Source organism: Pseudopodoces humilis, chromosome 3 (assembly GCF_049639895.1).
Source record: "Pseudopodoces humilis isolate 2021_Gansu_Grassland_sample_001 chromosome 3, ASM4963989v1, whole genome shotgun sequence".
Classification (NCBI taxonomy): Eukaryota; Metazoa; Chordata; class Aves; order Passeriformes; family Paridae; genus Pseudopodoces; species Pseudopodoces humilis.
In genome coordinates, this window is record NC_142202.1 from 112,872,536 (window position 1) to 112,897,478 (window position 24,943).

Sequence of the window (24,943 nt, forward strand, 5' to 3'; positions counted from 1 at the left end):
CTAGGGATAGGGACTGCACCCCTGCCCCGGCCAGCCGATGCCAAGGCTGGACAAATCTTTAAGGAAGGAATTTTCCCTAATACCCAACCTGAACCTCCCCTGGCTCATCTTGAAGCCATTTCCACTTGTCCTGCCCCATGTTCCCTGGGAACAGAGCCAAATCCTCACCTGGCTGCACCCTCCTATCAGGGAGGTGTAGAGAGTCAGAAAGTCCTCCTTGAGCCCTCTTTTCTCCAGGCTGAACCTCCCCCAGCTCCCTCAGCCGATCCTGGTGCTCCAGCCCCTTCCCAGCTCCTTTCCTTTCTCTGGACACGCTCCAACCCCTCAATAGCTCTCCTGTCAGGAGGGGCCCAGAACTGACCCCAGTGCCGAGTATCCCACAGGCAGACAGGCATAATTCTATCTATTTAATGGATACCAGAAATGAATACAAATTGCCTAATGCAAGACCAAAGGGACAAGTGCTCAGTTTCACTTGGTGCTTCAAAATAAAAAAGCAATCCAGTGGAGTCTGAGAGCTCAATCATACTGAGCTGGTCTGTGGAAGGAGGAAGAGGCAATGATTGTTCATCCCTAACTCCCATAGGGAAACAGAAACAGCACATCAAAATAAATAAGGGAGTGTGGAAGAAAACCCACTATCTATAGATAAGCCCATTCAGACAGCTCATCAGGAAGGTTCTGGTAACTGCGCTGGGGCAATAAGTTAAGATGAGTGCCAGCAGTGTGAAACTCCAAGGAGAGAGGGAAAACCAGACATGATAAACTCCATGTGGGCTACTCCCAGTCTGCTATAGCCCATCCTGTTCTTCTGGGATACTTTCACTTGGCAGAGAGATCTTCAAAGCACTGCAGGTAACTCTGAACAAAATCAATCTCACCAGAGGAGTTGAAAGATCAGATGCTGAACAGAAAATGCCATAAAAGTTGGCATACTGTGGAAGCAACAGTCTTGAAAACAATCCCTGAAACCACATGAAATATTAATGAAAAGTGATAATTTCATGTTTTCTGATAATACTGGAGAAAGCAATGAGCAAACATCATATTTTAAAGAGGATGATGAACACCTGATCTTGACACAGATCTATAAATTGCAAACCTGACTGCCATAAGATGTCAGAAGTAAAAATTACTGCAAGGTGATATTATGGGTAATTTTGAAATGGAGTTTTTGGGTACACTATTCATGTGATGTTTGAGGGAAGTTTCAAAAGTGTGGAAAAAGAATGAACAAGGCAAGTCTCAAGCCAAGCCCTGAGCCTTGTCACCATCACCTGTACTGCCTTTTTTTTAAACTATTTTTCAAACTATTTTCCATGCCAATGTGCTTCTCAATCCCTGTGTATGTGCACAGGCAAGCACACACATCTGCAAGCAAATGTCATGCCAGATTAGCCAGAGAGGTGGGACAAGAGGTCTTGGGATCAGATTTTGCAGAGACAGAGGGCTTGGGAGACAGGTACTAGACACCTGAAATGGGATTTTTCCTGAGTACTGATAAAGAGAAACAGGATGTCACCATGGGATGCTTGAAAATCACCTTGCTTCCATGGCTAACCTATATCTGGCTGTGCCTCTGTCTATCAGGATTTGCCATGCAGCCTCCCTGCAAGCAGGATCTGGAGTCAGAGCCAGCACACAGCCTCTCCCCTCTGCTGGCCCAGCAGGAAGCCTCTTCCCAAGCCCAAGCTCCACCAAACCTGTGGCAGCTGCCAGGATACCACAATCGCTGCCTGGGTTTTCAAAGACAGGGGGATGACAAGGGAAGGCTTTGGTGCTGCTGCAGACCATGGTATTTTTAGAAGAGTTCTGCAAGTAATGCAGAGAGAACTCCATCCCTCAGTCACAGGCAGCTGGAGTGTGAGCAGCACCTGCAGCCTCCCAGGAGTGCTGGAGAGCAGCAGCCAGCCACCCCTGCTCCAGCCACTGCTGCCAGGAGTGAGTGCCAGCTGCCCGTCACAGCCTGTGAGCCAGGACAGAACGGGGCTGTGACAAAAGCCAGATCCTCTCAGCACCCTGAAGTGCCCCTCAGGTCATTCTGGCACATCCCAAGGGTTCATTTCTTTCAGGAAGCCCCCTCACGAGCCAATAAAAATGTTAGAAGGCTTCACATACTCCCTTCCTCTTAATACCTTCCCTGTGGTCAAGGAATGCTATGAAAACTACAGCATGGCATTAGTTTTCTCCACCAACTGGAAAAAAAACAAATCCATTGTCAAAGCCTGTCAGGGAGTTGGCAGCCCTCTAAGTGCCAGCTTGCTTGGAGGACTGGTGCTTACCTTTTACTACCTCAGCAAGTTTCTTTCCAGTCACAACAGAGGCTGAGAAAAATCAGGCTCCAGCATCCCAAAATCCAAATACTCAGTCTATTAGCATTTTTTCTCCAAGAATCCTGCACTCCTTCCCCTTGAAGAAATGTAAATCTAGAGGTACAAAAGTCACCAACTCCCTTCAAATGAAAAATGGTTCAAGCAACTGAGACTCCCCTTAGAAGTAAGACGACAACAAAGAGATAAAGATGCAGCAGACCCAGTGTTTCACTTTCTGTCTCTCTGACTTCAGGTCCTCATGAATCACAGCTCATTTCTTAACATTGGATAGTTCCCACACAGATTGTAAGCATCTGTAAGCCTGAGCACTGAAACCCAACTGTAACATCCTGCCATCAACAGCTGAGAAGTGCCAATCCAAATGACAGACAGATCTTTCATATAAAAAAGATAATCAAACCAATGGCAGTCTGCTGCCTAAATTACTTTTCTGAACTTCCAGTATCCAATGAAGTACAGCAAGCTCACATGGACTCACATGCACAGGTGCACACTGTCTCAAACTCTGCTCACTGAGTTCTGCTCCTGACCTGACACTCAGGGCCACAGGGAACTCCACCCATCACACATAGTCCACACACCATTGTAAGGGAAGCTGTGAAGGGCTGCAGCTTTCATCTAGCTATCTGATAGTGAAAAATCCCAGAAAAACAAGGATTATTCAACATGGCAACCACTGCATGCACCGTCAGCCACACTGACACATGAGGCATGTGCCCAGAGATAAGGCAGAAACGAACACATTGATCTCAGCAGTCACTGAAGTGTGGGGCAGCACATGGAAGGTGCAGCAGGGGAAAGTCCAGCAGCTGAGTCGCAAATGAGTTAGTAACACATGAGTCACAGAGCAACAATCAGCCACAAGGTCGCTGATGGCTATCGGGAACTGAAACGTCACCTTCAGCAACCCAAAAATTCCCCTCAGCACCTCAGAATCCGTGGAACAGATGCACAGCCCCTGTGCCTGCCATTGGTGAGGGACAGGACGATCAGGACTGGGACAAGTTTCCATATGACAGGCAGGACATGAGCAGGGCTGCAAGAACAGCACAATGTTCTCCCACTGCTCTTGAGCAGCCTGGCATATTCCCTGGGAAAGGGTAAAGGTATTTAAGCAGAGACCAGTGCTCATTCTCCCATTTTCTCCCTCTTCTGCTCTAAGTACTAGGCTCCACATTCTTGCCAAGTCTCCTGCACTGAAGAGTGCAGCACCATCCCTTGTACCTCGTGACAAGCCTAGAGAACAGGCAGCCAGGCCCACCCAGGCCTCCTGGGCCTTTGCCCTCTTCACCTTGACAGACACACGCACATACACCCCAAAAAGGGGAACTGCTTGTGCCCACACATGCATGACACAGATTCCTTCCTACTACTTTGATTCCTTCTTATTACTTTGATATACTACAAAGATGTCAACGAAGTACTTCTTATAAAATGTTGGCTTTATACACAGTCACACAATGTCTTCCTCTGCAGAAAATACACAAAGAAACCTGGTCAATAGACAGCCATCACACACAGCAAACCCAAGGACATCACAATCTAGGAAGGGTTCAGCCTCTCCTACTCACAGGAGCTTGCCAAGCCAAACACCATAACGCTGGGCTGAGACTAAAAGATTCTGCTGCAGCAGTGCACAACTTTTCCTACAGTTATGTGTCATCCATGTAGCTTCCAGGGACAGCAGGCAAGAAGCTCTCAGTTTCAGGTTCACCACCAGCTTCAGGAGGCTATACCTGACCTGCTAATGTGGTGCTGCAATCCTGCTCCATTAGGAAGTTTCTATTCCTAGGAGGCACAGCAGATAATTCTCAAGATACTTGGACAACCCAAGGAAAGTAAGTTATGCGTGTGTGCTGCCTGCAAGAAGGAAATGGGGTGTTAGAGCAGGAGAGCAGAAACAGAGGGGTTGAATTTTCAGGGAAAGCAACCAAAGGGAACCAGGTGAGCACAGGCTGGAAGACCCCACTAGCCCTGTGACCACCCTGCCCCCATGCTTGCCCTCTGCTTCAGCCATGGGACAAGATACCCTGTAAAAACCTCAACAGTGTGCTGGTTGAGAGAGCAACCAGGAGTGTGGGCACAATTCCAGAGCCAGATTCAGCTCTGGAAGAAAAGCAGCACAGTCCACAACACTGCAGGAACCACTGGTACTGCTCCATGTTCCACAAAAAATGGAATTTAGTGAACATAAACATTTTCTATCTTATTAAAAAGGGTTCTTAGTTAAAAATGTCACAGAAGCACTTGATTTTAATAAAAATACTCTGAACTTCACAGGAATTACACTCTTTGCACTACAGAAACTCCCTGTTTATAGAAAGAATTACAGTCAATGAACTCAACACTCAGTCCTTTTTCACATCTGATATTTAAGTAGGAATAGAACACAGAAGAGCCAGCTAGAAGGAACCTGGTTCCACTGCTCACTGGTTCCACTGCTCAATGCAATCAGGGCTGGCCCATGCCACAGCACACTGGGCATTGTCCAAATGCCTGAAACATGGACAAGCCTAGGGCACCAACCTCCTCTCCAGGAAGCCTGGGGCCGGTGTGACCTTTGCAGTAAGGAAATAGTCCCTCTTGTCCAGCCTGAGCCTCCCTAGACGCAGCTTGGAGCCGCTCCCTGGTGTCCTGACCCCAGATCCCAGGGAGAAGACCTATAGCGGGACCATTTCCTCTCATAAACATCTGGTTCTGCTGTGTGTAACAGGCCCAGGACGGAGTTTTGTGCCGTCCCATCCTGCTCCTGCCTGGACGAGGTTTGCCCTCCCGATGCCAGGGCATAAGCTCGCTCCAGACGAGATGCTGCCGACCAGCACCCGGGTCCCTCTGCTCTCTTTCTGCAGGGCTGCGCTCCACCCGCTCCTGTCCCCGTTCAGACTTGTTCCCAGCACCATTTCCCCTTGTGAACAATGTATTTTCACTAGTGGTTCTGGTTATGCTGCCCGCAGCAGCTCCTGCTCAGGGCTTGGCCGGGCCGAGCTGCCCGAGGCCCGTCCAGGGTCCCCTCCCCGACCCCGGCACGGCCCCGCGGGTGCGGCCGCCTTGGGGCGTGGCCAGGACGGGCCGCAGCCAATGGAAGCCGCGGGCGGTGATGTAACGCTCCGCGCCGCCCGCCATTGGTTGGCGAGGCCGACCCACGGGCCCTTCCCGGGCCGCCCGGCCCCGCCCCGCGGTGCCCCGGCACCGGCCCTGCTTCTTGTCCCGGCCGCGGTCCCGGTTCCGGACGGGCCGCGGGGCGCTAGGGAGGGCCTGAGGCCGCTTCCCCCGAATCGGGAGCAGGCGGCGAGGGCGTGCGGAGATGGCACGGCCAGCGCAGGCCGTCCTGCCGCCCCACGACCGTTCCAGGACCGGCGGCGCGGGCACCGTCCCGCCGAAATCTGCTCGTTTCGGTAAGCAGGCATCGACATCCCCGGCTCACAACCAGCCTGCTCCTTCCCGCTTGCGGGCCCTTCTGCACTGTCTGCATAGCCCCACCTCTGCTGCAGTGAGCGCATCAGACATGGATGGTAAAACAATCTTTTTTTTAAAAAAAGCAATGTCAATACATTTCAAAACCTACACCGGAGCATGGCACTCGGAGGAAGCAGGAAAAAATGGCACACATAGGAAGTACCAGAGCACAGGCAGAACATACAGTCTCACTCCACAACCATGTGTGTGCACCCATCCCTCTCCAGATTACCATGACTCATTGTTTCCACGGTGCCATCTCATCCAACATCCAGCAGATACTGCCATAATAAAAGACCGGGATTGAATCAATGGGAAAAGGTTGGCAAAATCTTTTTCCACAGAGTAACACCGTCTCCCTGTGAGAGGTAGCAAGTAAGAGCCTGTTCACACACTGCACTGACAGGAATAACCAGTGCGGACTGAGCTGTCACACCTCCCGGGGAAAGAGGGAACTCTGCTCTGGGATACACAGAAAGCAAACCTGTTATTCCAAATAAATTTCAGGTTAGGACATCTGCAGTGCAAGAGTTTACTCCGGAGAGCAGATCAGCCCAAATGACTGCGACAGCAAAGAGAGTCTGATGTCATGCAGTTCAGGGAACAAAAGCCTCCCCACAAGCTGGGGGCTAACTGAGCCACAAATTGACACATGAAATCCAGAGACACCAGGATTTCACTGCAGGGTCAGCTGCAGCTGAGGCTGCTCCCAGTCAGACATAAGTCTGTGCAGCACTGATGAGTGAAGGCTTCAGCAGTAGCAGCCTCGTGCTCACCCAGATCACTCAACAGCGTGTTCTGCGGCCCCAAAGCCCATCCCTCAACTCATGATGGTAAAGCAGAGCTCTGACCTCTACAGAGGCAACCTGAAGCCATAAGACAGTAATTTAGCCACACTGAAATTTCAATTAATTTCATTTGTCTGCTGAGGGGAAACTGAAATCCGAAGAAAACACTAGAGCCTCCCAAATCTTACTTGTCCTGTAGGAGAACACAGAAAAATGTGTCTCTTTGTGTCTAAATGATTAGTACTAAATAAAACACGTGTAAAACAAAACACAAACAAACCAGCTTTGTTCTCCAGCATGTGTCCCTTCAGTGCAGAGCAAGAGATAAAGCGCTCCAGGTATGGAATATATTGCGAAGGACAGAGCCAGAGCTTCACACTTCTTTTAAAAAAAAGGGAAAAAGGAACCTCTTTTTTTTTTTTTAAAGCTACATTTGTAACCAATTTGCAGAGCCTCGCCAGAAAAGGCACATTCTGAGAACACCATGCCAGCACACATTAAAACAAACCGTGACAGCTCTCGGGCAAGCAAAGGTGAAGAACTGCAGGGAATCCCTGACATTCTTTTGACCTCCAAATTTACATCAGAACAAATGACTCTCTCACCACCACTGGGGTTTGCTTTGCCCTTTCTACAGTGATGGACAAAGCAGACAAACCCCTGTGCTCAGCCCCTGACTTGGCTGAGAAAAGCTCCATCAGCACTTGTGCCTCAGCACGGGAATGAGCACGTTGTCTGGCTGTCAGCACCTGCCAGGGCTGCACAGCGTGCCCAGCTAGGGCAGGAGCACCGTGCCAGCAGAAACCAGTTTGTGCAGACAGCCCCCAGGAAGAAAAACAGAGCCCAGCAATGAGCGGAAAAAAAGGATAGGTCCCAAACACTATCTAATCTCCTTGTGCCTTTACCCAGCGCGCTGCCAGCACATGCACTGAGCGGTGGATGTGGGTAGGACAGGCCAAGAAACAAGCTTGTGTGAGCTGACTGTGCTTTGTCCTGACTGCAGATGACAAAGCAAATCAAAACCGAGCATTCAAAAGCTGATGAGCCCAGGTAACTGGCTCAAGTGACCGGCCACCTCGGCAGCAGGTACCATCCACACTCCCCGGTGAACACTAAGAACTATCCAGTCACTGCTCTTCACCATTCTCAGAAAAAAAAGATCTATGAAACGCGATGCACACCGGGAGCGCCGGAGCCACTCCCTGCTCCACAGCAGCAACAGCTAGCCGTCACACCGGCCTGCGGCAGGGGAAGACATCGCTGGCTGCGCTCCAACCGAGAAGCTCCGGGCCCGAGGAACGGCAGCCCTGCGGCTGGCGAAGGGCCACCCATCTCCCCGCCTCCCGGGGGCGCGACGGACCCCCAGTCTGGGCCTAGTGGTCCCGGGGACAGGTGGCAGGAGGAGCGGGGATGGGGGAGGGGGAGGAGGCGGCTCAAACGGCCGTCCGGGCCCCGCCCGGGCTCCCCCGCAGTCCAGCTCCGGTAACCGGCCCCCGGCACTGACCTCCTCGCGCCGCTTCTGCCAGCGGCCACACGGCGACTCCTCCAGGATCTCGGACTCGTCCTCGCTCTCCTCCTCCTCCTCCTCTGGGGGCGCCGCGGAAGTCACCGGCGCAGACACCGAGGTCATCCCCGGGCCAGACGAGGCGGGCTCCGGCTTGGGGTCGGAGCCGCTACTGGGCACCTGCTTGGACTCGCCCTCCGACATGCTGCGGTCGCACACCCTGAGGGAGAGGCGCGGTCCGTGAGGCGCGATGGGGCGCCGGGCCAGGCCGGGCCCGCCGGGCCGGACCGGGCCGCGCCCTCCGGGTCTGTCAGCAGGGGCCGCGCCCCTCGCCTGCCAGCGGCGCCCCACCTAGGCGGTCCCAGAGTGAGTCGGGGGCCGAGGGGTGGGAGCCACGCACTTACCGGGCCCGCAGCACCTCCCGATCCGGAGCACGTCCCCGCCGCAACCGCCGCGCTGCGTAACGCGCCGTGCGGGGAGGAGCCTGTACCGCAGCCAATCAGCGGCGCGAGCGGCGCGTCAGCACCCGCCAGCGGCCGGCGGGCGGGGCTCCACGGCGCGTCACACGGCAGGGGGCGCCCTGCGCGAAAGGCCGGGAAGGATCGTGAATAGGCGGGGCACCCCCGTACAACAGCCAATGAGAAAGCGAGAGGGGACCCTCAGGGTCGCTGATTGGTTGGTGGGCGTGACTCAGCCTATATAAGCAGCCGTGTGCGCCAGGGCTCCTCATGTAGAGGGGGAGGACGATAACTCTGATAGCTGTGAGCGTGCGTGGCTTTATCTGTGCGAGCGGCCGCCCGCGGTACCGGCTGGCGGCGGCATTGCCGGTCGCAAGTCCGCTGTTCCCCTGGAGGAGCCTCGGGGCAGGTTGAAGCCACCGGCGGGCCGTGTAGGTAGTCCCGGGGCGGAGCGGGCCGCGGTTCCGCTCTAGCCGCGCCTCTATGGTCGGAGCTTCCGGCCGCCGAGCTTCCGGCCGCGCGACTTCCGGTCGCCGCCCGCCGGTGCGAGGTCCCGCCGCCCCCGCAGTCCGCCCGCGTCCCCCGGTCCGGTCCGGTCGCCGCCGACCGAGGCCGCCGCGGCCGCAATGGGCGCCTACTTGTCGCAGCCCAACACGGTGAAGAGCTCCGGGGACGGCGCCGGGCTCGGACCGCGCCCGCTGCACTTCGGGTTCAGCGCCATGCAGGGATGGCGCGTCTCCATGGAGGTGAGGGGGTGAGGCTGGCGGGGCGGCGGCTTCCACACCCGGCACTCCCCGGCGGCGCCGAATGGCGAGGAGGTCCAGGAGCTCTCGGTCACCCCCTCCCTCCCCAGGCCGGGAGGGACATTTTGCCTCTCCTTGTGCCGCCTCAGCCTTTCCAGAATTCCACACGGAAGCCGCGTGTTCCGGCTCCTACGGGGAGAATCCCCCCGTGTCGTGAGGGTTACGTGTGGCTGGATAAGTCCCTTCGAGAAATGAGGAATTCGGGGTAAAAAACGAAGGGAAAGGAGCGTTTGGTGCTTGAGGTGAAGTGCTGAGTGAAATCAACCGGGAATTCTCAGGGAAAATACCTGGTTTTCTCCTCTGAAATGAAGTGTCGGTGTCTTGCTGTGCTTCCTCCCTGTTTTTATTTATTTATAGGAAAATTTGTAAGAAGAATTCTCATGGCTACTGTCAATATCCTGTTGCCAGTCCTGGTTTTTCTGGGCTCGTTGTGGGCAGATGAGCTACCAGCAGACCCACAGCTGGCTGAGGATCCAGGTGTTTGCCCGTGTTCCCCCAGTGCAGGAGGCTGTAGGAATTGCTTTTAAAGCTCTTGATTGGCAGGAGGGCAGTGTGGGGCTGCTGACCCTACAGCTCTGTGAACTTCAGACCCTCTGTGAGTACCGGTAATGTGCTCATTTATTACATAAAATTCAGTAAACAGCTGAATTTGGTAAGGATTAATCCTGGTCCCTGTAGCCATCCCAGGTATATCTCTCAGTGTTTGGTTTGTAGCCCTATGGCTGAGAGGATGGAGAGGCTGTTCCATTCAGACTGTCAGATGTTGAATTTTTGCTGATACAGGTTCGTAAGCTGTTTTGTCAGACACTTCACAACTTCTAGGAGTGGGACAGCAGTTGTACAGGTGACAAATAAGTGGCCAGAGGTGTTTCCTTGTTTCCTCCTTTCTGTGCATGACACTCAGGGCTCTGGTTCTCGGGGTAGAAGATCCAGAATTGGTGCTTGTGCTCCTGAGATTGGCTCAGAGTCTGTGTGGAACTGGCCCACAGTTCTGAGCTGGTGCTTGCCAGGGACCCGTGGAGGGGGGACTGATGGCACAGGGACATTGCTGGAGCACTGAGTGTAATCTGAAAGGTGATTAACGTGTGTAGGCAGCTAAATGCAGGCATGGCTCTGGTGTCCCTCTGCACAGAGCTGGGCTGTGTGAGGGAGAGCAGAATAGCCCTGATTTATAGTGCTGGGGGGCTCTCTCAGCCCTGCCACAGCTGGGACTTGGCTCTAACTTCACTCACTTGGGGGCTGGCACTGGAACCTTTGCAGAGGCTGGGCGAGGCCCCAAGGTGCAGATGTGGGTGCTGCACTACCCAACATCTCTGGTTTATCTGTGCTGGCAGAGGCAGCACTGAGACCATCAGTGTGGATGTGATTTAGTTGAGTTATCCCAAGAAACGAGCAGATGGCAGGAGTTTAGCCTGCTGCAGGCTGCTCGTGAGCCTGATGAGAGAGAAATGCATGTTTTGCATACAGCTGAACAGTCCATTTTCTTGCATTCCAGCACTCTGTGTTCTGCTCTCTGTCTTGTTTTGTTTTTTGATTTTCTTCATGTTCAGTTGCACTTTTGCTCTTCTGCAAGGCTTGGAGAAAGTCCTGGGCAAATGTTTGTGCTTAATGCTGTGGTTCTGTGTGTGTTGGAGAAGCCAGTCAGAGTGTGCACCTGATAAGACACAGGTATTTTTGGGTGTAAAGGAGCTTTTTGTCACCTTGTACTTGGGTTTCAGGAGCCTTCAAGTGATGTGGGTATACAGGGCTCTGAAGAAATACTGTAACTTAGTCTGGAGAGGTTGCTTTGGGAGTAAGGAAATGTTTGGGGCAGATGAGGGACCCCAAGGATAAGGATACCAAAAAAAGATCAATCATATTAGGTACTAGAAGCAATAAAGGAAAGGGCTGGAGTCAGTTTTATGGTCCAGAGGAGTGCTCTGGGATATAGTGGGAGGCAGAGGATGTGGTTGGATGGGGCTTCTCCAAACTCTTTGCTCCTGTTTTGACTTTACCCCTGCAGTGAGACACCAATGGCCCCAGTTTGCAGCTTCATTCCTGTCCCGGGGTTAGAACAAAAGCCCTTCAAAAACTGCAAGAGTTTGGTTCAAAATATGGAGACTTGTTAAATGAGCTCAGGTTAATTCATTAATTTGCCTACTCATTTCAACCGAATTGGGTGTTTGAAGTTTCAGGTACAGTTTTTCACCACTGTTACTGTAACCACTGAGATGGTTGGGGGGAGTGAGGGATCCTAGAAGGCTGGGTAGCAGGGAGCTGACTTCTGGGACCTTTGTGAGCTCTTTGAGCACACAGGATCACAGTCAGTGATCACTGCAACTCCCTGACCAGGGCTGGGCTGGACACTGCTGGCTGGCAGCACACGGAGCTTTCGCTGCTCTGCTGGTGGCGTTGGCAATGCCAGGACCTGTCTTTGCCCTCGTGCTTGGAGCAGGACAGAGTCCATGTGCTGTGGGGACTGAGCCCTCCCGCCACATGTGCCAGCCCTGCCCCTCGGGCTCAGGGCTCAGTGACAGGACAGATCAGGACAGGCTCCTGGGGGGTTCAGCAAGGGCAGCACAGACTATTTTTGGTGCCAGTGTTGGGTTTCCTCCCCAGCAGCATTTGCATCTCTTTAATTACACTGCTGTTTGGTCACCTGGGACTTATCCTAGTTATTATGTTGGGGGTTCACTGGCTTCAGTGAATGCTCAGAAAAGTGAGCATTAAAATGCTGCTTTTTGGTTTATCCCTGTTTTCATTTCTCTCTCCTGTAAGGGCTGGGAAAATTTCCTGCGTTACCATTCAGTCATAACTTGTTTTGAACTCAGATGGTCACTTGCCTGTTCAGAAGCTCTTTTCATCCCGGTGCCAGCAGTTCTATTGCAGAGCACTACATAAACCCAGAACATCACTGTTCCTGTTTCCTGAGCACAGAACAAAGTTATCTTTTTACAAGATTATGTTGTTGAACATATCAAAGGATACGTGTTCCTCCTGACTGGCAGTGTCAGGTGCTGAGGTGATGGGTGAAGGCTGGACTTGAAGGAATCTCAGGAGGTCAGCTGGGCAGGGGAAGGGCTTAGGAGAAAGGTTCAGCATGGCCACCTGTTCCAGGCTGTGTTGCAGTAACCAAGGTGGGTTTGCTTGCCCACAGGGGAAGGAATTCATGCACTTGGCTGTAAAATCATGGGGGTGCCTTCCTCAAAGCTGGCTGTTCCACAGAGACCTTATGGAGAAGAGGGCTGTGCACTGTACATGGCTTGTGTTGTTGACCTTTGTGCTTTGTCCAGAGATGGGAGTAGAGCTGGGGAAGGATCTGGAGCACGTGTCTGATGAGGAGTGGCTTAGGGAGCTGGGGAAGGTTCAGCCTGGAGAGAAGGAGGATCGGTGGATCTTCTCTCTCTCTACAATTCCTAGATGGGAGGGTGCAGCTGGGTCGGGGTCACGCTTGTCTCCCAGGAAAGAACAGACAGGAGAAGAGGAAACAGTCTCAAGCGGTGCTAGGGTTGGTTTAGGTTGACTGTTGTGAGCAGTTTCTTCATGGAAAGGTTTGTCCAGCCCTGGCACAGGCTGGCCAGGGCAGGGGTGGAGTCCCCATCCCCAGAAGGGTTTAAAAGCAGTGTGGATGTGGCACTTGGGGGCGTGGGACAGCACTTTGGGTTGGCAGTGCTGGGGCAATGGTTGGGCTCAGTGGCCTCAGAGGGCTTTTTCAACACAAACAAATTTGTGTTTCTAAGATCTTCTCTGGATCTAATGCAATCCCTGCCATTCCAGACCTTTGCTCTCTCTTTCAGGATGCCCACAACTGCATTCCCGAGCTGGACAGTGAAACAGCCATGTTCTCTGTCTACGATGGACACGGAGGTAACTGCGTCTGCTTTGCTCTGTCCTGTCCTTCAGTGTGAGCCCTCTGGGTTGTCCATGTCTGCTGGGGCATCCATCTGTTGTTAGGAATTCTGCTCCTTGATGGGAAGCATTTTCTTTTATAGATACCATCAACAGATGTTCTAGAAGGAAGGTCAGGGTTTGATCTGAAATTGAAATTAGATTCGTATTCCATCTTTTATATCTTTTGAGAGTGGCTGATTCTGTGGTGGATAAGCTGGGCAGGTGTCTTGGTCAGGTGTCTGCTAAGGAAGGCAGAAACCTCCCTTGAAATGGAAAAATGTAAACACCCCCCCACCCCCCCAATTATTATAATCTTGAAATCAAGGGGCTTTCAGGCAAAGATATGGGAATAGGAATAACAGTTCTTTACTAAGAAAATGAAAATTAAAATGCAGTAGTACAAAAACACTACTGACAGAGTCAGAATACAAGCTGACACCCTGTTGGTCAGAGTGTTTGTAGCAATCCAATTAAATGGTGGCTGCAGACCTCCTGGAGTGACAGATGTGGTTCTGTTGAAGCAGTGATCCTGTAGAAGGGTGTAGTTTTCCTCTGAAGGTCCAGTGGCGTAGATGGGTCCGGTCTCTCCTCTGGGAATCCAGTGGAGAAAGGCTCCTCTGGTGTTCTGATTCTCTGATTATATCCAGACAGGAATGCTTGGTTCCTCCCCCTGGGTGGAGCATCTCACAATGGGATGATGTACTTTTATCAGTCCTGCAGTGAGACTCAGTTGCCCATTGACAGAAGATAATCCCCCTGGAGGGAGGATGAGGAACACTGCCATACCTGGTTTTAACAGCTGGCCCACTAACAGATTTCCCCCTGGAGTTACGAGGGATGGGTCATGGAAGAGAGAAAGAACACTGCCCCCACCAGGTTTTAACAGATGGTGATAGAATACATACTTTTAGTTACATCTTGCATTGCAACCCAAGACAGCAGAAGAGTCACAAAAGAAAAAGTGGTAAGAAGAATCACCTGTGATTGACTCTTGGCGGTGTCTTCCAGTGGTTGCCCAAGGAAAGAGTGAAAATCAAAAGTGGCAGATCCATTCCCTGTAAGGGTTCCTTAAACTGGAGATTGTAGCTGTTCCTCCCTGGAGACATGCTGGAGTCTTCTGGATGAACTAACTCTTCACAAATTTGTCTTAACTGCATTTTAAGAAGGCTCCTATGCTTGGTGATTGATTGCACCGTGCATTTTGCATAGAATCAGTATTTGAAAAAGGTACGGTTAAATCTACTGCCTGATAATTTCACTGCAGTATCCAAGACACAAGGAATGAGTGAATAATCACTCTGGTAGTACTTCTCACTTTCACTATTTTGGACTCCATGTCTTTTTTCCCTGTAAGAGGAGTCCTAGGCTCATCTCTGCTTGTATGACTGAATATTGCTATTAAATATTATATCTAATATTATTACAGAATTTCCTCTGCCAATATAATGTAAGAGCTCAAGATCCTGCTATTAAATCTTGTATATTATTTTGATTTTAATCATCCTGAGTGATCCATCATGTTTTACTGACCTCTTTTCCTGCTAATTTATGTAGATGTTGAACAACCTAGCTTTTCAAGGAGCTCTCCCAGTGGCCATCCTCCATTCTGAAAGCTGCTTCTATCTAACCTCCTTGCTGTTCTTTGACAGCTTAATATGGAAAACATTTGATGATTTATTTGAAAGCTCTTTGGAAATCTATGTGCAGTTTCCTTCTGTTCATAGCAAATAGCTCTTCCAAAGATGTAATCTCAGCCTGAAGAATGTATTTCATGTCCTGAAATTATTTTTATCCTGAACTTCATCTGAGAGTGTGCAGAGATGCCTGTGAAGCAGTCACTGATGTCCTGGAGGGTATCTTTGAGAACACAGGCATGATGGGTTGGTGCTGAGAGGCAGAAAATGACAAGGAAATGGGATGTAGGGATCAGGGACTCCTCACCTCAGAAACTGTTTGTGTGTGTCTGGCAAAAATAAATATAAGGAGCAGCTACCAAAAATGGGTCAAGAATGAATAGTATCAAACCATCTGTTCTCCTCTGAGCCCAGTGTGTTGGTTTCTCAGCTGCCAAGGTTTTATTCCATGCATTGTGTTTTAGAGAGGCTTCGGACACTCATGACATTCCTGTTAGTATAGGACATTAGGTATTGTGATTGAGGTTCATAAATACAACAGGGAAAATTCAAGATAGATTTAGGGAAAGGCATGGAATGGCAAAGCACTGACACGAGTTTCTAACTCATATTTTGGATTTCTAGTGATTGAATCTCTACAGCTCTTCCTAGACAAACCATTCCAGGAAGGATATGGATATAGTTGAATCTGACTTAGAAGAACAGCTTTTGCCCATCCCCTACTATTGTGTGATTTTATTGATGTATTAGCTCTTCAGTTTGAAGGAATTTTTCAGGTCTCTCCCATGTAAGAGTAAGTTTTTGGGTGGGAACCTTGCTAAGCTTTATTAGCTGGCAGTGCAAAAGCTGAATTTAGCTTCTCTTATACCTTCTCTTACCTTGCTCATCTCTCAGCCTGAAGCTCTCCAGTAAGCTTCCTGCTCCAGATAGGTTGGGAAAAGATTTTATTACTGTGTTATTTGAAAAAGGGTGCATTTGGGGGGTTTCTTACATATTAGCATTTTCCATTTCATTCATCAATTTTTCTCTTATGTTTCCCTCTTGTGGACAAGCCTTCCAGTGTTTGAAAGATGCTGCTGGGCCAGTTTTTTTCCCTTCCTCAGCTTCTTTATGTGCTCTGGCCTCCCTGCCCCCAGATTCTGGAGAATGATATTTGGGCACTCTGTCCTTTGAGTGGGGGGCAGGGAGTGTTTGATCAGTCTCTATTGCTGTCTACTTGTGCTTTAGCCTTTTTTCTACTAATGTGTCTTCATTGACACAGATCTGGCATTGCTTGTCTGTCTTGAGGCTTATTTTTCTCCCTTCGCTCTTTGCCTTTTCACCGTTTTAAAAAAAATATTATTACTGTTATTGTTTTAAACTTCTCTTGACTCAAGGGTTACTTGCCTTTTACTCTTCCAATCCATTCCATGGTTCCACGAGAGGTGGGCAAGTGGCTGGGTGGTGTTTAGTTGCCCCCTGGGATTAAACCACAGCAGTCCATTCCTGGCACCCGCCATGGGGCTGGAAGGGTTGGAGCTAGTAATGAATAGAGCAGAGCATGTCAGGGGATTTGTATCTGTCAACAGCTGCAGCTCACACTGCTGGATCAGGTGTTCCCAAGATCAGTTTACCTGACCCACAATCATCTCTTTTTTGTGCTGTACCTGTTAGAGGCTGGTGTTGGGTCCTGCTGTTCGCTGGGCTCTGCAGTGATCAGTGGTGTTTGACTGAGAGTTCTATTACTCAAACGCTGACCTTGAGCCTCATTTAGCATTTGGGCTTTGCACTGAGGCCATCACTGTCCTTCAGGTTCCATCTCACAGAGATAACTAACAATTTTTTACCTTCTTCCAAGAGTTTTTTCTGGAGAAAACACAGAATGGCCAAAACCTCACAACCCTCACAGGCAAGACTTTCTTCCTAATATCCCATCTAACAGTGCCTTCTATCAACGTGGAGCTATTCCCCCCTGTCCTGTCACTCTAAGCCCTTGTCAGAGGTCCTCTCCAGTGTTTCCAGGTCAGACCCAGTCTCTGTTCCCTCAGTGTGTACCATGAAATGCTTTGCCGCACTGTGTAGCAACAGCCATTTTGCTATTTCTGTTCTCTGTCAATGGCCACTTGATCCCATCTCTGCAGGTACATTGGAAAAGCCCCTTGTCTTTCTCCCAAACCTCCCTACTTCTCTGCTTCCCATTGTGTTCCCTTTGCTGAACTGATGGCTGGCTGCTGCTCTCCTCTCGCTTCCCTTGCTCCCCATTCCTTCACAGAGCTTTGCTCCTGCCTGCACAACTTTTTGTCATGCACAGTCTCTGTTGGGCTCAGAGAAGGGCAGGGAAGTTGGGATGTGCAGCAGGAAGATCAGGAATTGTGTGGCTGGTCCATCTTGTGAAAAATGCTCCTGTGTGAAAATGGTCCTGTAGCCCAAGGAAAGGAGCCCACGTAGGTTGTACCTACAGCCAAAGGAAAGCCCCAGGTGCAGGTAGTCTCTGGCATGCTGTGCCCAGCCACCCACACTGCTACTTCTTTGTGTTGTGACAGGGAATGATTGGTCCAGCACAGCCTCAAGATATTCCTGGACCCTGCAGTGGGACCCTCCACCTGCCTGCAGCTTGCCCTGCTCCTCTCCCTCTTTCTGTGCAGTCATTTAATTTGTTTCTCAGTTTCTGGCTCTAATTTTTCTTCTTTGTCAGGTGTGAGCCACCTTCCTGTGTCTTACACTGTTCTTTGCTTATATAAAAACCTCAATGACTAGTCTGCTCTCTTACAACTCGCACTACTCTTTCTTGCCCTGTTCAAGATAAACTACAGAAATTCATCACTCCTCTATGTTTACTCTTCCTTCTCTCTTAATAGCACCTTCAGTATCTAAACAAATTCCTCCCATGCCCTATTCCATACCTGACATAATTACCAAGCTGTGGGAACTTCTGGCTTTTGGAAGTCTTTCAGCTGCTCTAGGGTGAGCACTTGACTTGAGCTGTCTCTCAGTACTGGTTATCCCCTGTGCTCTCAGCACAGTGTTCTGGCTGCTGTTTACCTTGCTGTGCTCTTTCCTGTACCAGGTGACCACCCTATCTCCTGAGAGGTCCATCTCAGACTCTGGGATCTCATTGCTATTGGTCTGGAACACACACTAGAAGACAGAATGCTTTTTATGTGTTCACTGCACGTTGGTAATGCTCCAATAGAACAGTAAACAAAAGCTTCTCTTTCTTTCTGTTTTCACTGACATGTGAAATTAAAGATTTCCAGGTAGGCTGGACCTAAAGAGTCAGTCTAAGTGTCACTGTGGGCCTAAGCTCCCTCTTGGGAAGTTCACAGCCTTGGCCAAACCTGGTGTTTTGGAGCTCTGAGGTTTGCCAGGACCATCTGCACATCCTGCTGGGAAGGTATGAGCAGGATCCCTACACTTAGCTGCTGTGTCCCTGTTCTGTGTCTGGAGCAGCTCTGGCTTGTGTCCCAGGATTTACCTCAGGAATCCAGTTGCTCAAGAGCAGGTTCTGTCTGGAAGGATCAGCCTCTTTAAATAGTTTCTGCTCTTTTTCAGGAGAAGAAGTTGCCCTGTACTGTGCCAAGTACCTCCCTGAGATCATCAAAGACCAGAAGGCCTACAAGGAAGGAAAATTGCAAAAGGTAAGGCGCTAACTCTGTCCTGGACTGAGTAAGTGCCAACACAGAGGAAAGCCCTTGTGTCAGTACCCAGTCGGGTGTGGGCTGTTCCAGGGAGGTGATGGAGTCTCCATTCTTGGAGCCATCCAGGGCCTGTCTGGGTATAGTCCTGAGCAGCTGACTCTGGGTGTCCCTGCTGGAGCAGGGTGTTGGATCAGGAGAAGCCTGTAGGTCCCTGCCAGCTGCAGCTGTGCTGTGATTAGTTACAGTGTGCAAGCTGGAAGAGACTGGATCACACAGTATGGCAGGCATGCATCCTGTAGGGAAAGGGCAGCTGCCCACTCATGTCTGTGTTCACACACAGGCCCTGGAAGATGCATTCTTGGCCATTGATGCCAAGCTCACCACAGAGGAGGTGATTAAGGAGCTCTCTCAAATGGCTGGGCGGCCACAGGACGATGAGGATGAGAAGGAGAAAGTTGCTGATGAAGATGATGGTAAGTGAGATGCCACTGAACAGACAAGGCTGCAGCTCCAGGACAGGGGTGTAGAGCAGCAGGGTCAAGTCTCCTTGGGCACAAGGTTTTCTGTGCCAGTTTCTCAGTTAAATTTTGGCTGAGTTGAGCTACTGCCCATTAGCATTGTCCTTGGCTTTGGGCTGGTGCTGGGGGAGCCCTTAACCATTTGCAAGCTTAACACTATGGATAACAAAACAGTCTGTCCCCATTTTCTATAGAGCTTCCTCCATGCGTTGCAGGGTTCCAGGATATATCAGGAACTCTGAGCTGGGCTCAGGTGTGGAAGGGAAACGATGTGGTGTGCAGTGTTGAGCTCTCCCTGGCTGGTGGCAGCCACCAGCTGCAGATAGGATTGAAGCAGATCCTGGTCTCTTCAGCAGTTCTTCCCACAAAGAAGCAAATGTTCCACCAGCAAGTGGTTGCCAGCCCAGGAGGTGTTTCCTAGGGTGGAATCCTGTGCTACTCATGCTGAGTACCTTGTGACCAGCCTTGTGACAGATGCAAGGTGATTCTGTCAATCTGAACAATGTGTCAGTTTGGAAACACTGTATTTGTTGTTTCTTTTTCTCCAGCTGACAGGAATTAAGTGTGTGGGTGGCTGGTTGGGTTTTCTTTCTTTCTGTTCTGTATTTTCAGGAGCATTTGGCCGATCTGTATTTGTTTTCCTTTTGGGATTAAATAGCAAACTATATGCAAGGAGATGTCAATAGGGAAACAGTGGTCTTTGGCCCATGGTTACTGGGGAAAGTCATCCCACTTTGTCTAGTCCCACTTGGGAGATGGCCAAAGCTGTGCTCTCACCTCTTGTACCTGTCCAAATGCCAGCTGGTGGGGATCCCTGGGGTGTTTCAAGCCCGTGGAGCAGCTGTTGTCTTGTTCCCAGCTGCAGCATTAATGATCAAACCTGCACGTGGAAGTGATGAGTCTGCTTCCCTGCAGCTCCCAAGGAGCTTGTGCTTGGGAAAGTGAAGCTCAACCCCCTGGCCACACACCTGATGTGAACACTGTGCTACCACCAGCCCTTAGGCCTGATGTAAAGGCTCTGTGGTGCTGTCAGTCAGCCAGGGAGCACTGGGTCTGGGGCAGTGGGGGCACTGGCAGGCTGTGCTGTGGGCAGAACTGTGGCCTTGCTGTTCCCATCCTGTGGAGGCTCCAGAGCTACACCATCCTGCTCCCCTGCATCATCTGGGAGCAGTGGGAGGGCAGAGGCCTGGCTGTGTGCTCACAGTCAGCCTGGGGAGCAGCCTCAGCTGGAGCAGCTCACCACAGGACCGGTGTGGCGGGTATCCTGCTCTCTCACCCTCTCTGTCCTTGTCCCCTCCCTCTTCCATTTGCAGTGGATAATGAGGAAGCTGCTCTTCTGCACGAAGAAGCCACAATGACCATCGAGGAGCTTCTCACACGTTATGGACAAAACTGCACCAAGAACCTCAAAGCCAAGTCTGTAGCTGCAGCTGGGGATAACGCTGTGGAGGGGACAGGCAAGCAGCATGATGGGGAGTCAAATATGAATGGAGAGGCTGACCCAGGGGAGCTTCCTGACCACAAGGAGAGGAAGAACGGGAAGCCAGACGAAGAAATCACGGGTATTTCCTCCACCTCAGACAAAGCCAGCGCTGGAGGCAACAGCCCTGCTCTGCAGAAGCCTGAACTAGGCAAAGGTGACGAGGCCGTCACCTCTTCTACTGGGGAGGCCGGGCCCTCCTGCTCCTCTACAGGAAAGCCCCAGCGCACAACCAAATCCAAATTTTTTGAGGACAGTGAGGATGAGTCAGATGAGGTTGAGGAAGAGGAGGAAGACAGTGAGGTAGGAAACAGCACTGGAACAGAGTGGCCTTCTGGCTGGGCAGAATGCATTGCTTATGGTGGTACTTGAGACAAGCCTCTGGCTCATCCTAGGTGTGTTCCTAGGAGCAGGTGTTTCAGGCTGATCCTTTGAGGCCATCCCATGGGAATGTTTGGGATTGTTGAGCTAACCCCGAAGGACACACCCTCATCCTGCAGCAGCCATAGCTGATGGCCCTTGGTCCTGCTGCATGCACCATCCCTTCATCCACTGCTGTAGTGATACCAGCTGCTCTGGTTGTAGCCATCAAGTGTGGGGGACACATGGCAGGTCCCACACCTCTGGGAGAGCTGACCATTGGTCCCCAGGATGGAGGGACCAGCAGGGGACAGCACCAAGTGCCCTGTGTGACTCCTGTGGTCTCTTCTTTCTTGTAGGAATGTAGTGAGGATGAGGATGGTTACAGCAGTGAAGAGGCAGAGAATGAAGATGATGAAGATGACACTGAAGAAGCAGAGGAGGATGAGGATGAAGAGGAGGAAATGTTGTTACCGGGCATGGAGGGGAAAGAGGAGGTGCGCGCCCTGGTTTTGTGTTCTGCAGCTCAGTGTGGAGCCAGGGGCACTTGAGAGACTCAGCTGGGGGCTGTTCCTGTTCAGGTGGAGATAGAACACCCTGTGCACTCTTCTGGGGCTGAGGGAGCTGCTGACAGCCTGGGTTTGTGCAAAAGCTGAGGGATGGGCCTAGATCTGGATGCTGGGTTAGGATCGAAGAGGCTGATCCTGCCTCTTCGTGAGGTGTGGTGTGCTTGGAAAGCAGTGTGGAGGGGAGAGCATGGGGCAAGAACAGGAGGGCTCTGCTGGCACCACTGCTCCAGAGTGCAGCATGACTCCTCACCAGGCCAGGGCTGTGGCTCTTCAGCCCGTAACAACGCAGTCAGGAGGTCAGGTGAAGGGGACATGGCTTCCAAGCTGCCAATTTCTCCCTTTAGGGAAATGTCCTGATTTGAAGTGAGGATGTGCTCAAGCTGGGCTGGGGTTGGAATTAGCACATTAGAGCAGAGGGTACAGACCTGTGGAATGCCAGAGAATCCTGACACCCCCCCCACTGCATGAGACTGGGATGGAGGTGTTGCCTAGCCCTGCCCCTCAGTGAACACACACACACTCCTGGTTTTTCCCACTTCCCTCAGGCTTTCTCCTTTGTTCTGTGTGTGCTTACGGGGTGTGGTGCAGCACCCTGGGACCTGGGACACTGCTGGGGCTGTGCAGCTGGTGCTGGTTCCCTTAAAGAGCTGACAGGGAGATAGAGGAGGAAATCTCACCAAGATGCTGTCTCTTGCAGCCTGGCTCAGACAGCGGCACTACGGCTGTCGTGGCGCTCATCCGGGGCAAGCAGCTGATTGTGGCCAACGCCGGGGACTCGCGCTGTGTCGTGTCGGAGGGAGGCAAGGCCGTCGACATGTCCTACGACCACAAGCCAGAGGATGAGGTGGAGCTGGCCAGGATAAAGAATGCTGGTGGCAAGGTCACCATGGATGGAAGGGTGAACGGCGGCCTCAACCTCTCCAGGGCCATTGGTAAGCAGGAGAGGGGTCCCGGCCTTGGAGCAGCAGCCTCAGGAGAGCCATGCTGACAGTGCTGCCACTGAGGTTATGGAACAAGGTTTAACAAGATGAGTGAAACCTCTTCAATATTTGATGGGAGATTGCAGTCTAATTGGAGAAAACAGCTGTGAAACAGTTGGACATCAGTGGAAAGCAGCAGCTGGGTTGTCAGAAACCACCTTATGTAAACTGTCCCAAAACTAGACTGCTGCCTTTGGGAACAGGCCTTCTCCTGCTTACTGGGTTATTGAGGAATCTTTCTGTGTTGCTTCCTGGGGACCTGGCTTCATGGCAGTTTGAGCCCATTTATTTGAGTGTGTACAGAAGGACCCAAACCACTGAAATCATCTTAGTGTAAAGATATGAAAAACACTAGGATGGAAATAAGGAGTCTATCTAGGGAGACACTGGCATTCCCCCCTGCTATTCTGTGGTGGCCCTAGAAGTCTGTTCAGAGGATGATTCTTGACAAACTGCTAGCCAGAGCTGAGGGCCAGTTTTCTCAAGTGAACTTTGAATCATAAAATGAATCCTGGAGTGGTTTGGGTGGGAAGGAATCTTAAAGCTCAACCAATTACGGCCACAGCCATGGGCTGGGACACCTTCATTAGACCAGGTTGTTCCAGGCCCCATCCAGCCTGGCCTTGAACACTTCACAGATGGGGCAATCACAGCCTCTTCAGAGGTGATCGGTGCTGTGTGCTGTTGGCCTGGAGTTGGTTACCTCAGGAGGTGGGGAAGGGGGCACTTGGTTTGCTGTAAAGAGAGGCTGAGCTGGCCAAGACCCCTCTTCCCTGGGCTTGCCAGAGCTTACACCTGGAACCTGCAATGGTTGCTCTGCTTCATTCTGCCTGATTTCAGGTTGTGGGAGCACTTGCTGATCCCACTGGGAATGCCCTGTGGCAGGGCAGTGCTGCTCACTGTCCAGGGCAGGCAGCACTGCCTGTGCCCAGACATCTTCCTCCCCACCACAGGGGATCACTTCTACAAGCGGAACAAGAACCTCCCTCCAGAAGAGCAGATGATCTCTGCCTTGCCTGACATCAAAGTGCTGACAATAAATGATGAGCACGACTTCATGGTCATCGCCTGTGATGGAATCTGGTGAGTAGTGGGGGAGCTGTTGTGCCTCTGGGGCATCACTGCTCCAGCCTTTCTCCAGAGCAGGACCTGAGGAAGGCCTGTTGGACACCATGGCATGTGTGCTCCCTTTGCCTGCCTTTCTGACCTCTCTGCTCTGCAGGAATGTGATGAGCAGCCAGGAAGTGGTGGATTTCATCCAGTCAAAGATCACCCAGAAGGATGAGAATGGAGTCCTGCGGCCACTCTCCTCCATTGTAGAAGAGGTAAGATCAGGAGAGGTGCTGTCCCTCCAGCAATGTGGCATTTCTGTGTCCCAGCTCAGTGCCTGGCTCTGCCCTCCCACTCCCTCAGATGGGTTCTCTGGGCACTCCAGCCAGTGTCTGACCTCAGGGGTGCTGTCCAGGCAAAGGAGTTTCTGCTCACATTCAGAAACCTGGGGCTGCTGAGGCCATCTCTGTCCCTTGTCCAGTGGGAACAGCATTTGACTCCTCCTGCACAGGTCTGGCCTGGCAGCCCCTGAGCCAGGCAGGTGCTGGAATGGGCCCAGTGCCTTGGGGTGGTCCCAGTGTGTATCTTTTCTCTCTGCTAACTTGCCCTGTCCCTTCCCAGCTGCTGGATCAGTGCTTGGCTCCAGACACCTCAGGGGATGGCACGGGCTGCGATAACATGACCTGCATCATTATCAGCTTCAAACCCCGTAACACACACCCACCTGCTGAGAGTGGGAAGCGGAAACTGGGGGAGGCGGCAGCACCAGCAGAGGAGAACGGTGGGGACAGCACCAAGAAGGCCAAACTTGAGTAGCAGGGCCCACCTGGGGACTGGGCTGTGCTCACCAGACTCTCGTTTCTTACCCATGCTGAACTCAAGACTCAAGTCTTGTCCTTTTTTTAGCCTTAGCAGAGGCCTTGTTTGTCCGTGTCCTGGTCAGGGGGTGGGGGCGGGTCTGGTTAGCAAGGGCATGTCGCACTGTTCATCCGTAACCATTCCAAAGAGGGAGCGAGGATGGAGCTGCGCCAGGGAGCGCTGCATCAGAGTCTGCCGTGAGGAGGAGGAGGAGGATGTCCCCCCATTGTCTCCATGTGGTTGTTGCCATTTCTGTGCCTGTGAATTTCTGTTTGGAGGGAAGAACTTTTTCACTGTTGAGGTTTTTTTAATCTGCACCCGATTATTTAAGGCCCTTTCTGTTTTTATTTGTGAAACAATCTGGCAGTGGTGCTGCGACCACGCCATGTTCAGTTGTACACTTTCAATCAATACTTTTTTCAAACTAAAAGATCAGAAAATACAGGTGTGATCTTGGTCCTTGGTTCTTTCCTGGAGTGGAAGGTGGGGTGGGGAGGAGAACATTTGTCCCTGTGGTTTTGGCCTGTGGCTCCCAGTTTCCCCAGGACAGCTCTTGTGAGGAGTCTCACAGTAAACTTGAGCCTTTGGAGAAACTCTGTCTCTACTCAAGGGATGGGGGTACCAGTTATGTGCCTGAGCTCACCTGTCTCTAGCACCCATAAAGC

The 24,943-nt window shown here is 51.4% G+C and overlaps 2 protein-coding genes across 3 annotated transcripts in view; one reads left to right on the forward strand and one right to left on the reverse strand.

Moving 5' to 3' along the window:
* The window catches only part of NRBP1 (nuclear receptor binding protein 1), a 34,459-nt gene extending 25,899 nt beyond the window's left edge, over nt 1-8,560 (reverse strand). The window contains exons 1-2 of the mRNA XM_005532715.3: nt 8,486-8,560; nt 8,082-8,301 (exon numbers count right to left, since the gene is read on the reverse strand). Coding sequence (XP_005532772.1) covers nt 8,082-8,285 — 204 coding nt within the window. The 5' untranslated portion in view covers nt 8,286-8,301; nt 8,486-8,560. The remainder of the gene's footprint in view (nt 1-8,081; nt 8,302-8,485) is intronic.
* A 432-nt stretch (nt 8,561-8,992) lies between these two features.
* On the forward strand, nt 8,993-24,720 carry PPM1G (protein phosphatase, Mg2+/Mn2+ dependent 1G). Of its 2 annotated transcripts, none has more exons than XM_005532716.3 (10): nt 8,993-9,285; nt 13,119-13,188; nt 18,378-18,463; nt 18,804-18,936; nt 20,295-20,764; nt 21,181-21,318; nt 22,088-22,322; nt 23,324-23,453; nt 23,593-23,695; nt 24,042-24,720. In XM_005532716.3, the coding sequence occupies exons 1-10, from the start codon at nt 9,166-9,168 to the stop codon at nt 24,234-24,236; spliced, it is 1,680 nt and encodes a 559-aa protein (XP_005532773.1). In that variant the 5' UTR covers nt 8,993-9,165; the 3' UTR covers nt 24,237-24,720. The 2 variants fall into 2 exon arrangements, with proteins under 2 accessions (XP_005532773.1, XP_014116773.1); XM_014261298.2 differs by lacking the exon at nt 8,993-9,285 and adding an exon at nt 9,677-9,937.
* Nucleotides 24,721-24,943: the final 223 nt, after the last annotated feature.

Coding starts and splice junctions, on each gene's coding strand:
- PPM1G (XM_005532716.3), top strand. CDS start 9,166: ATGGGCGCCTACTTGTCGCAGCCCAACACGGTGAAGAGCTCCGGGGAC. Junction 18,937..20,294: donor AGTTGCTGATGAAGATGATG/GTAAGTGAGATG, acceptor TTCCATTTGCAG/TGGATAATGAGGAAGCTGCT. Junction 21,319..22,087: donor GCATGGAGGGGAAAGAGGAG/GTGCGCGCCCTG, acceptor TGTCTCTTGCAG/CCTGGCTCAGACAGCGGCAC.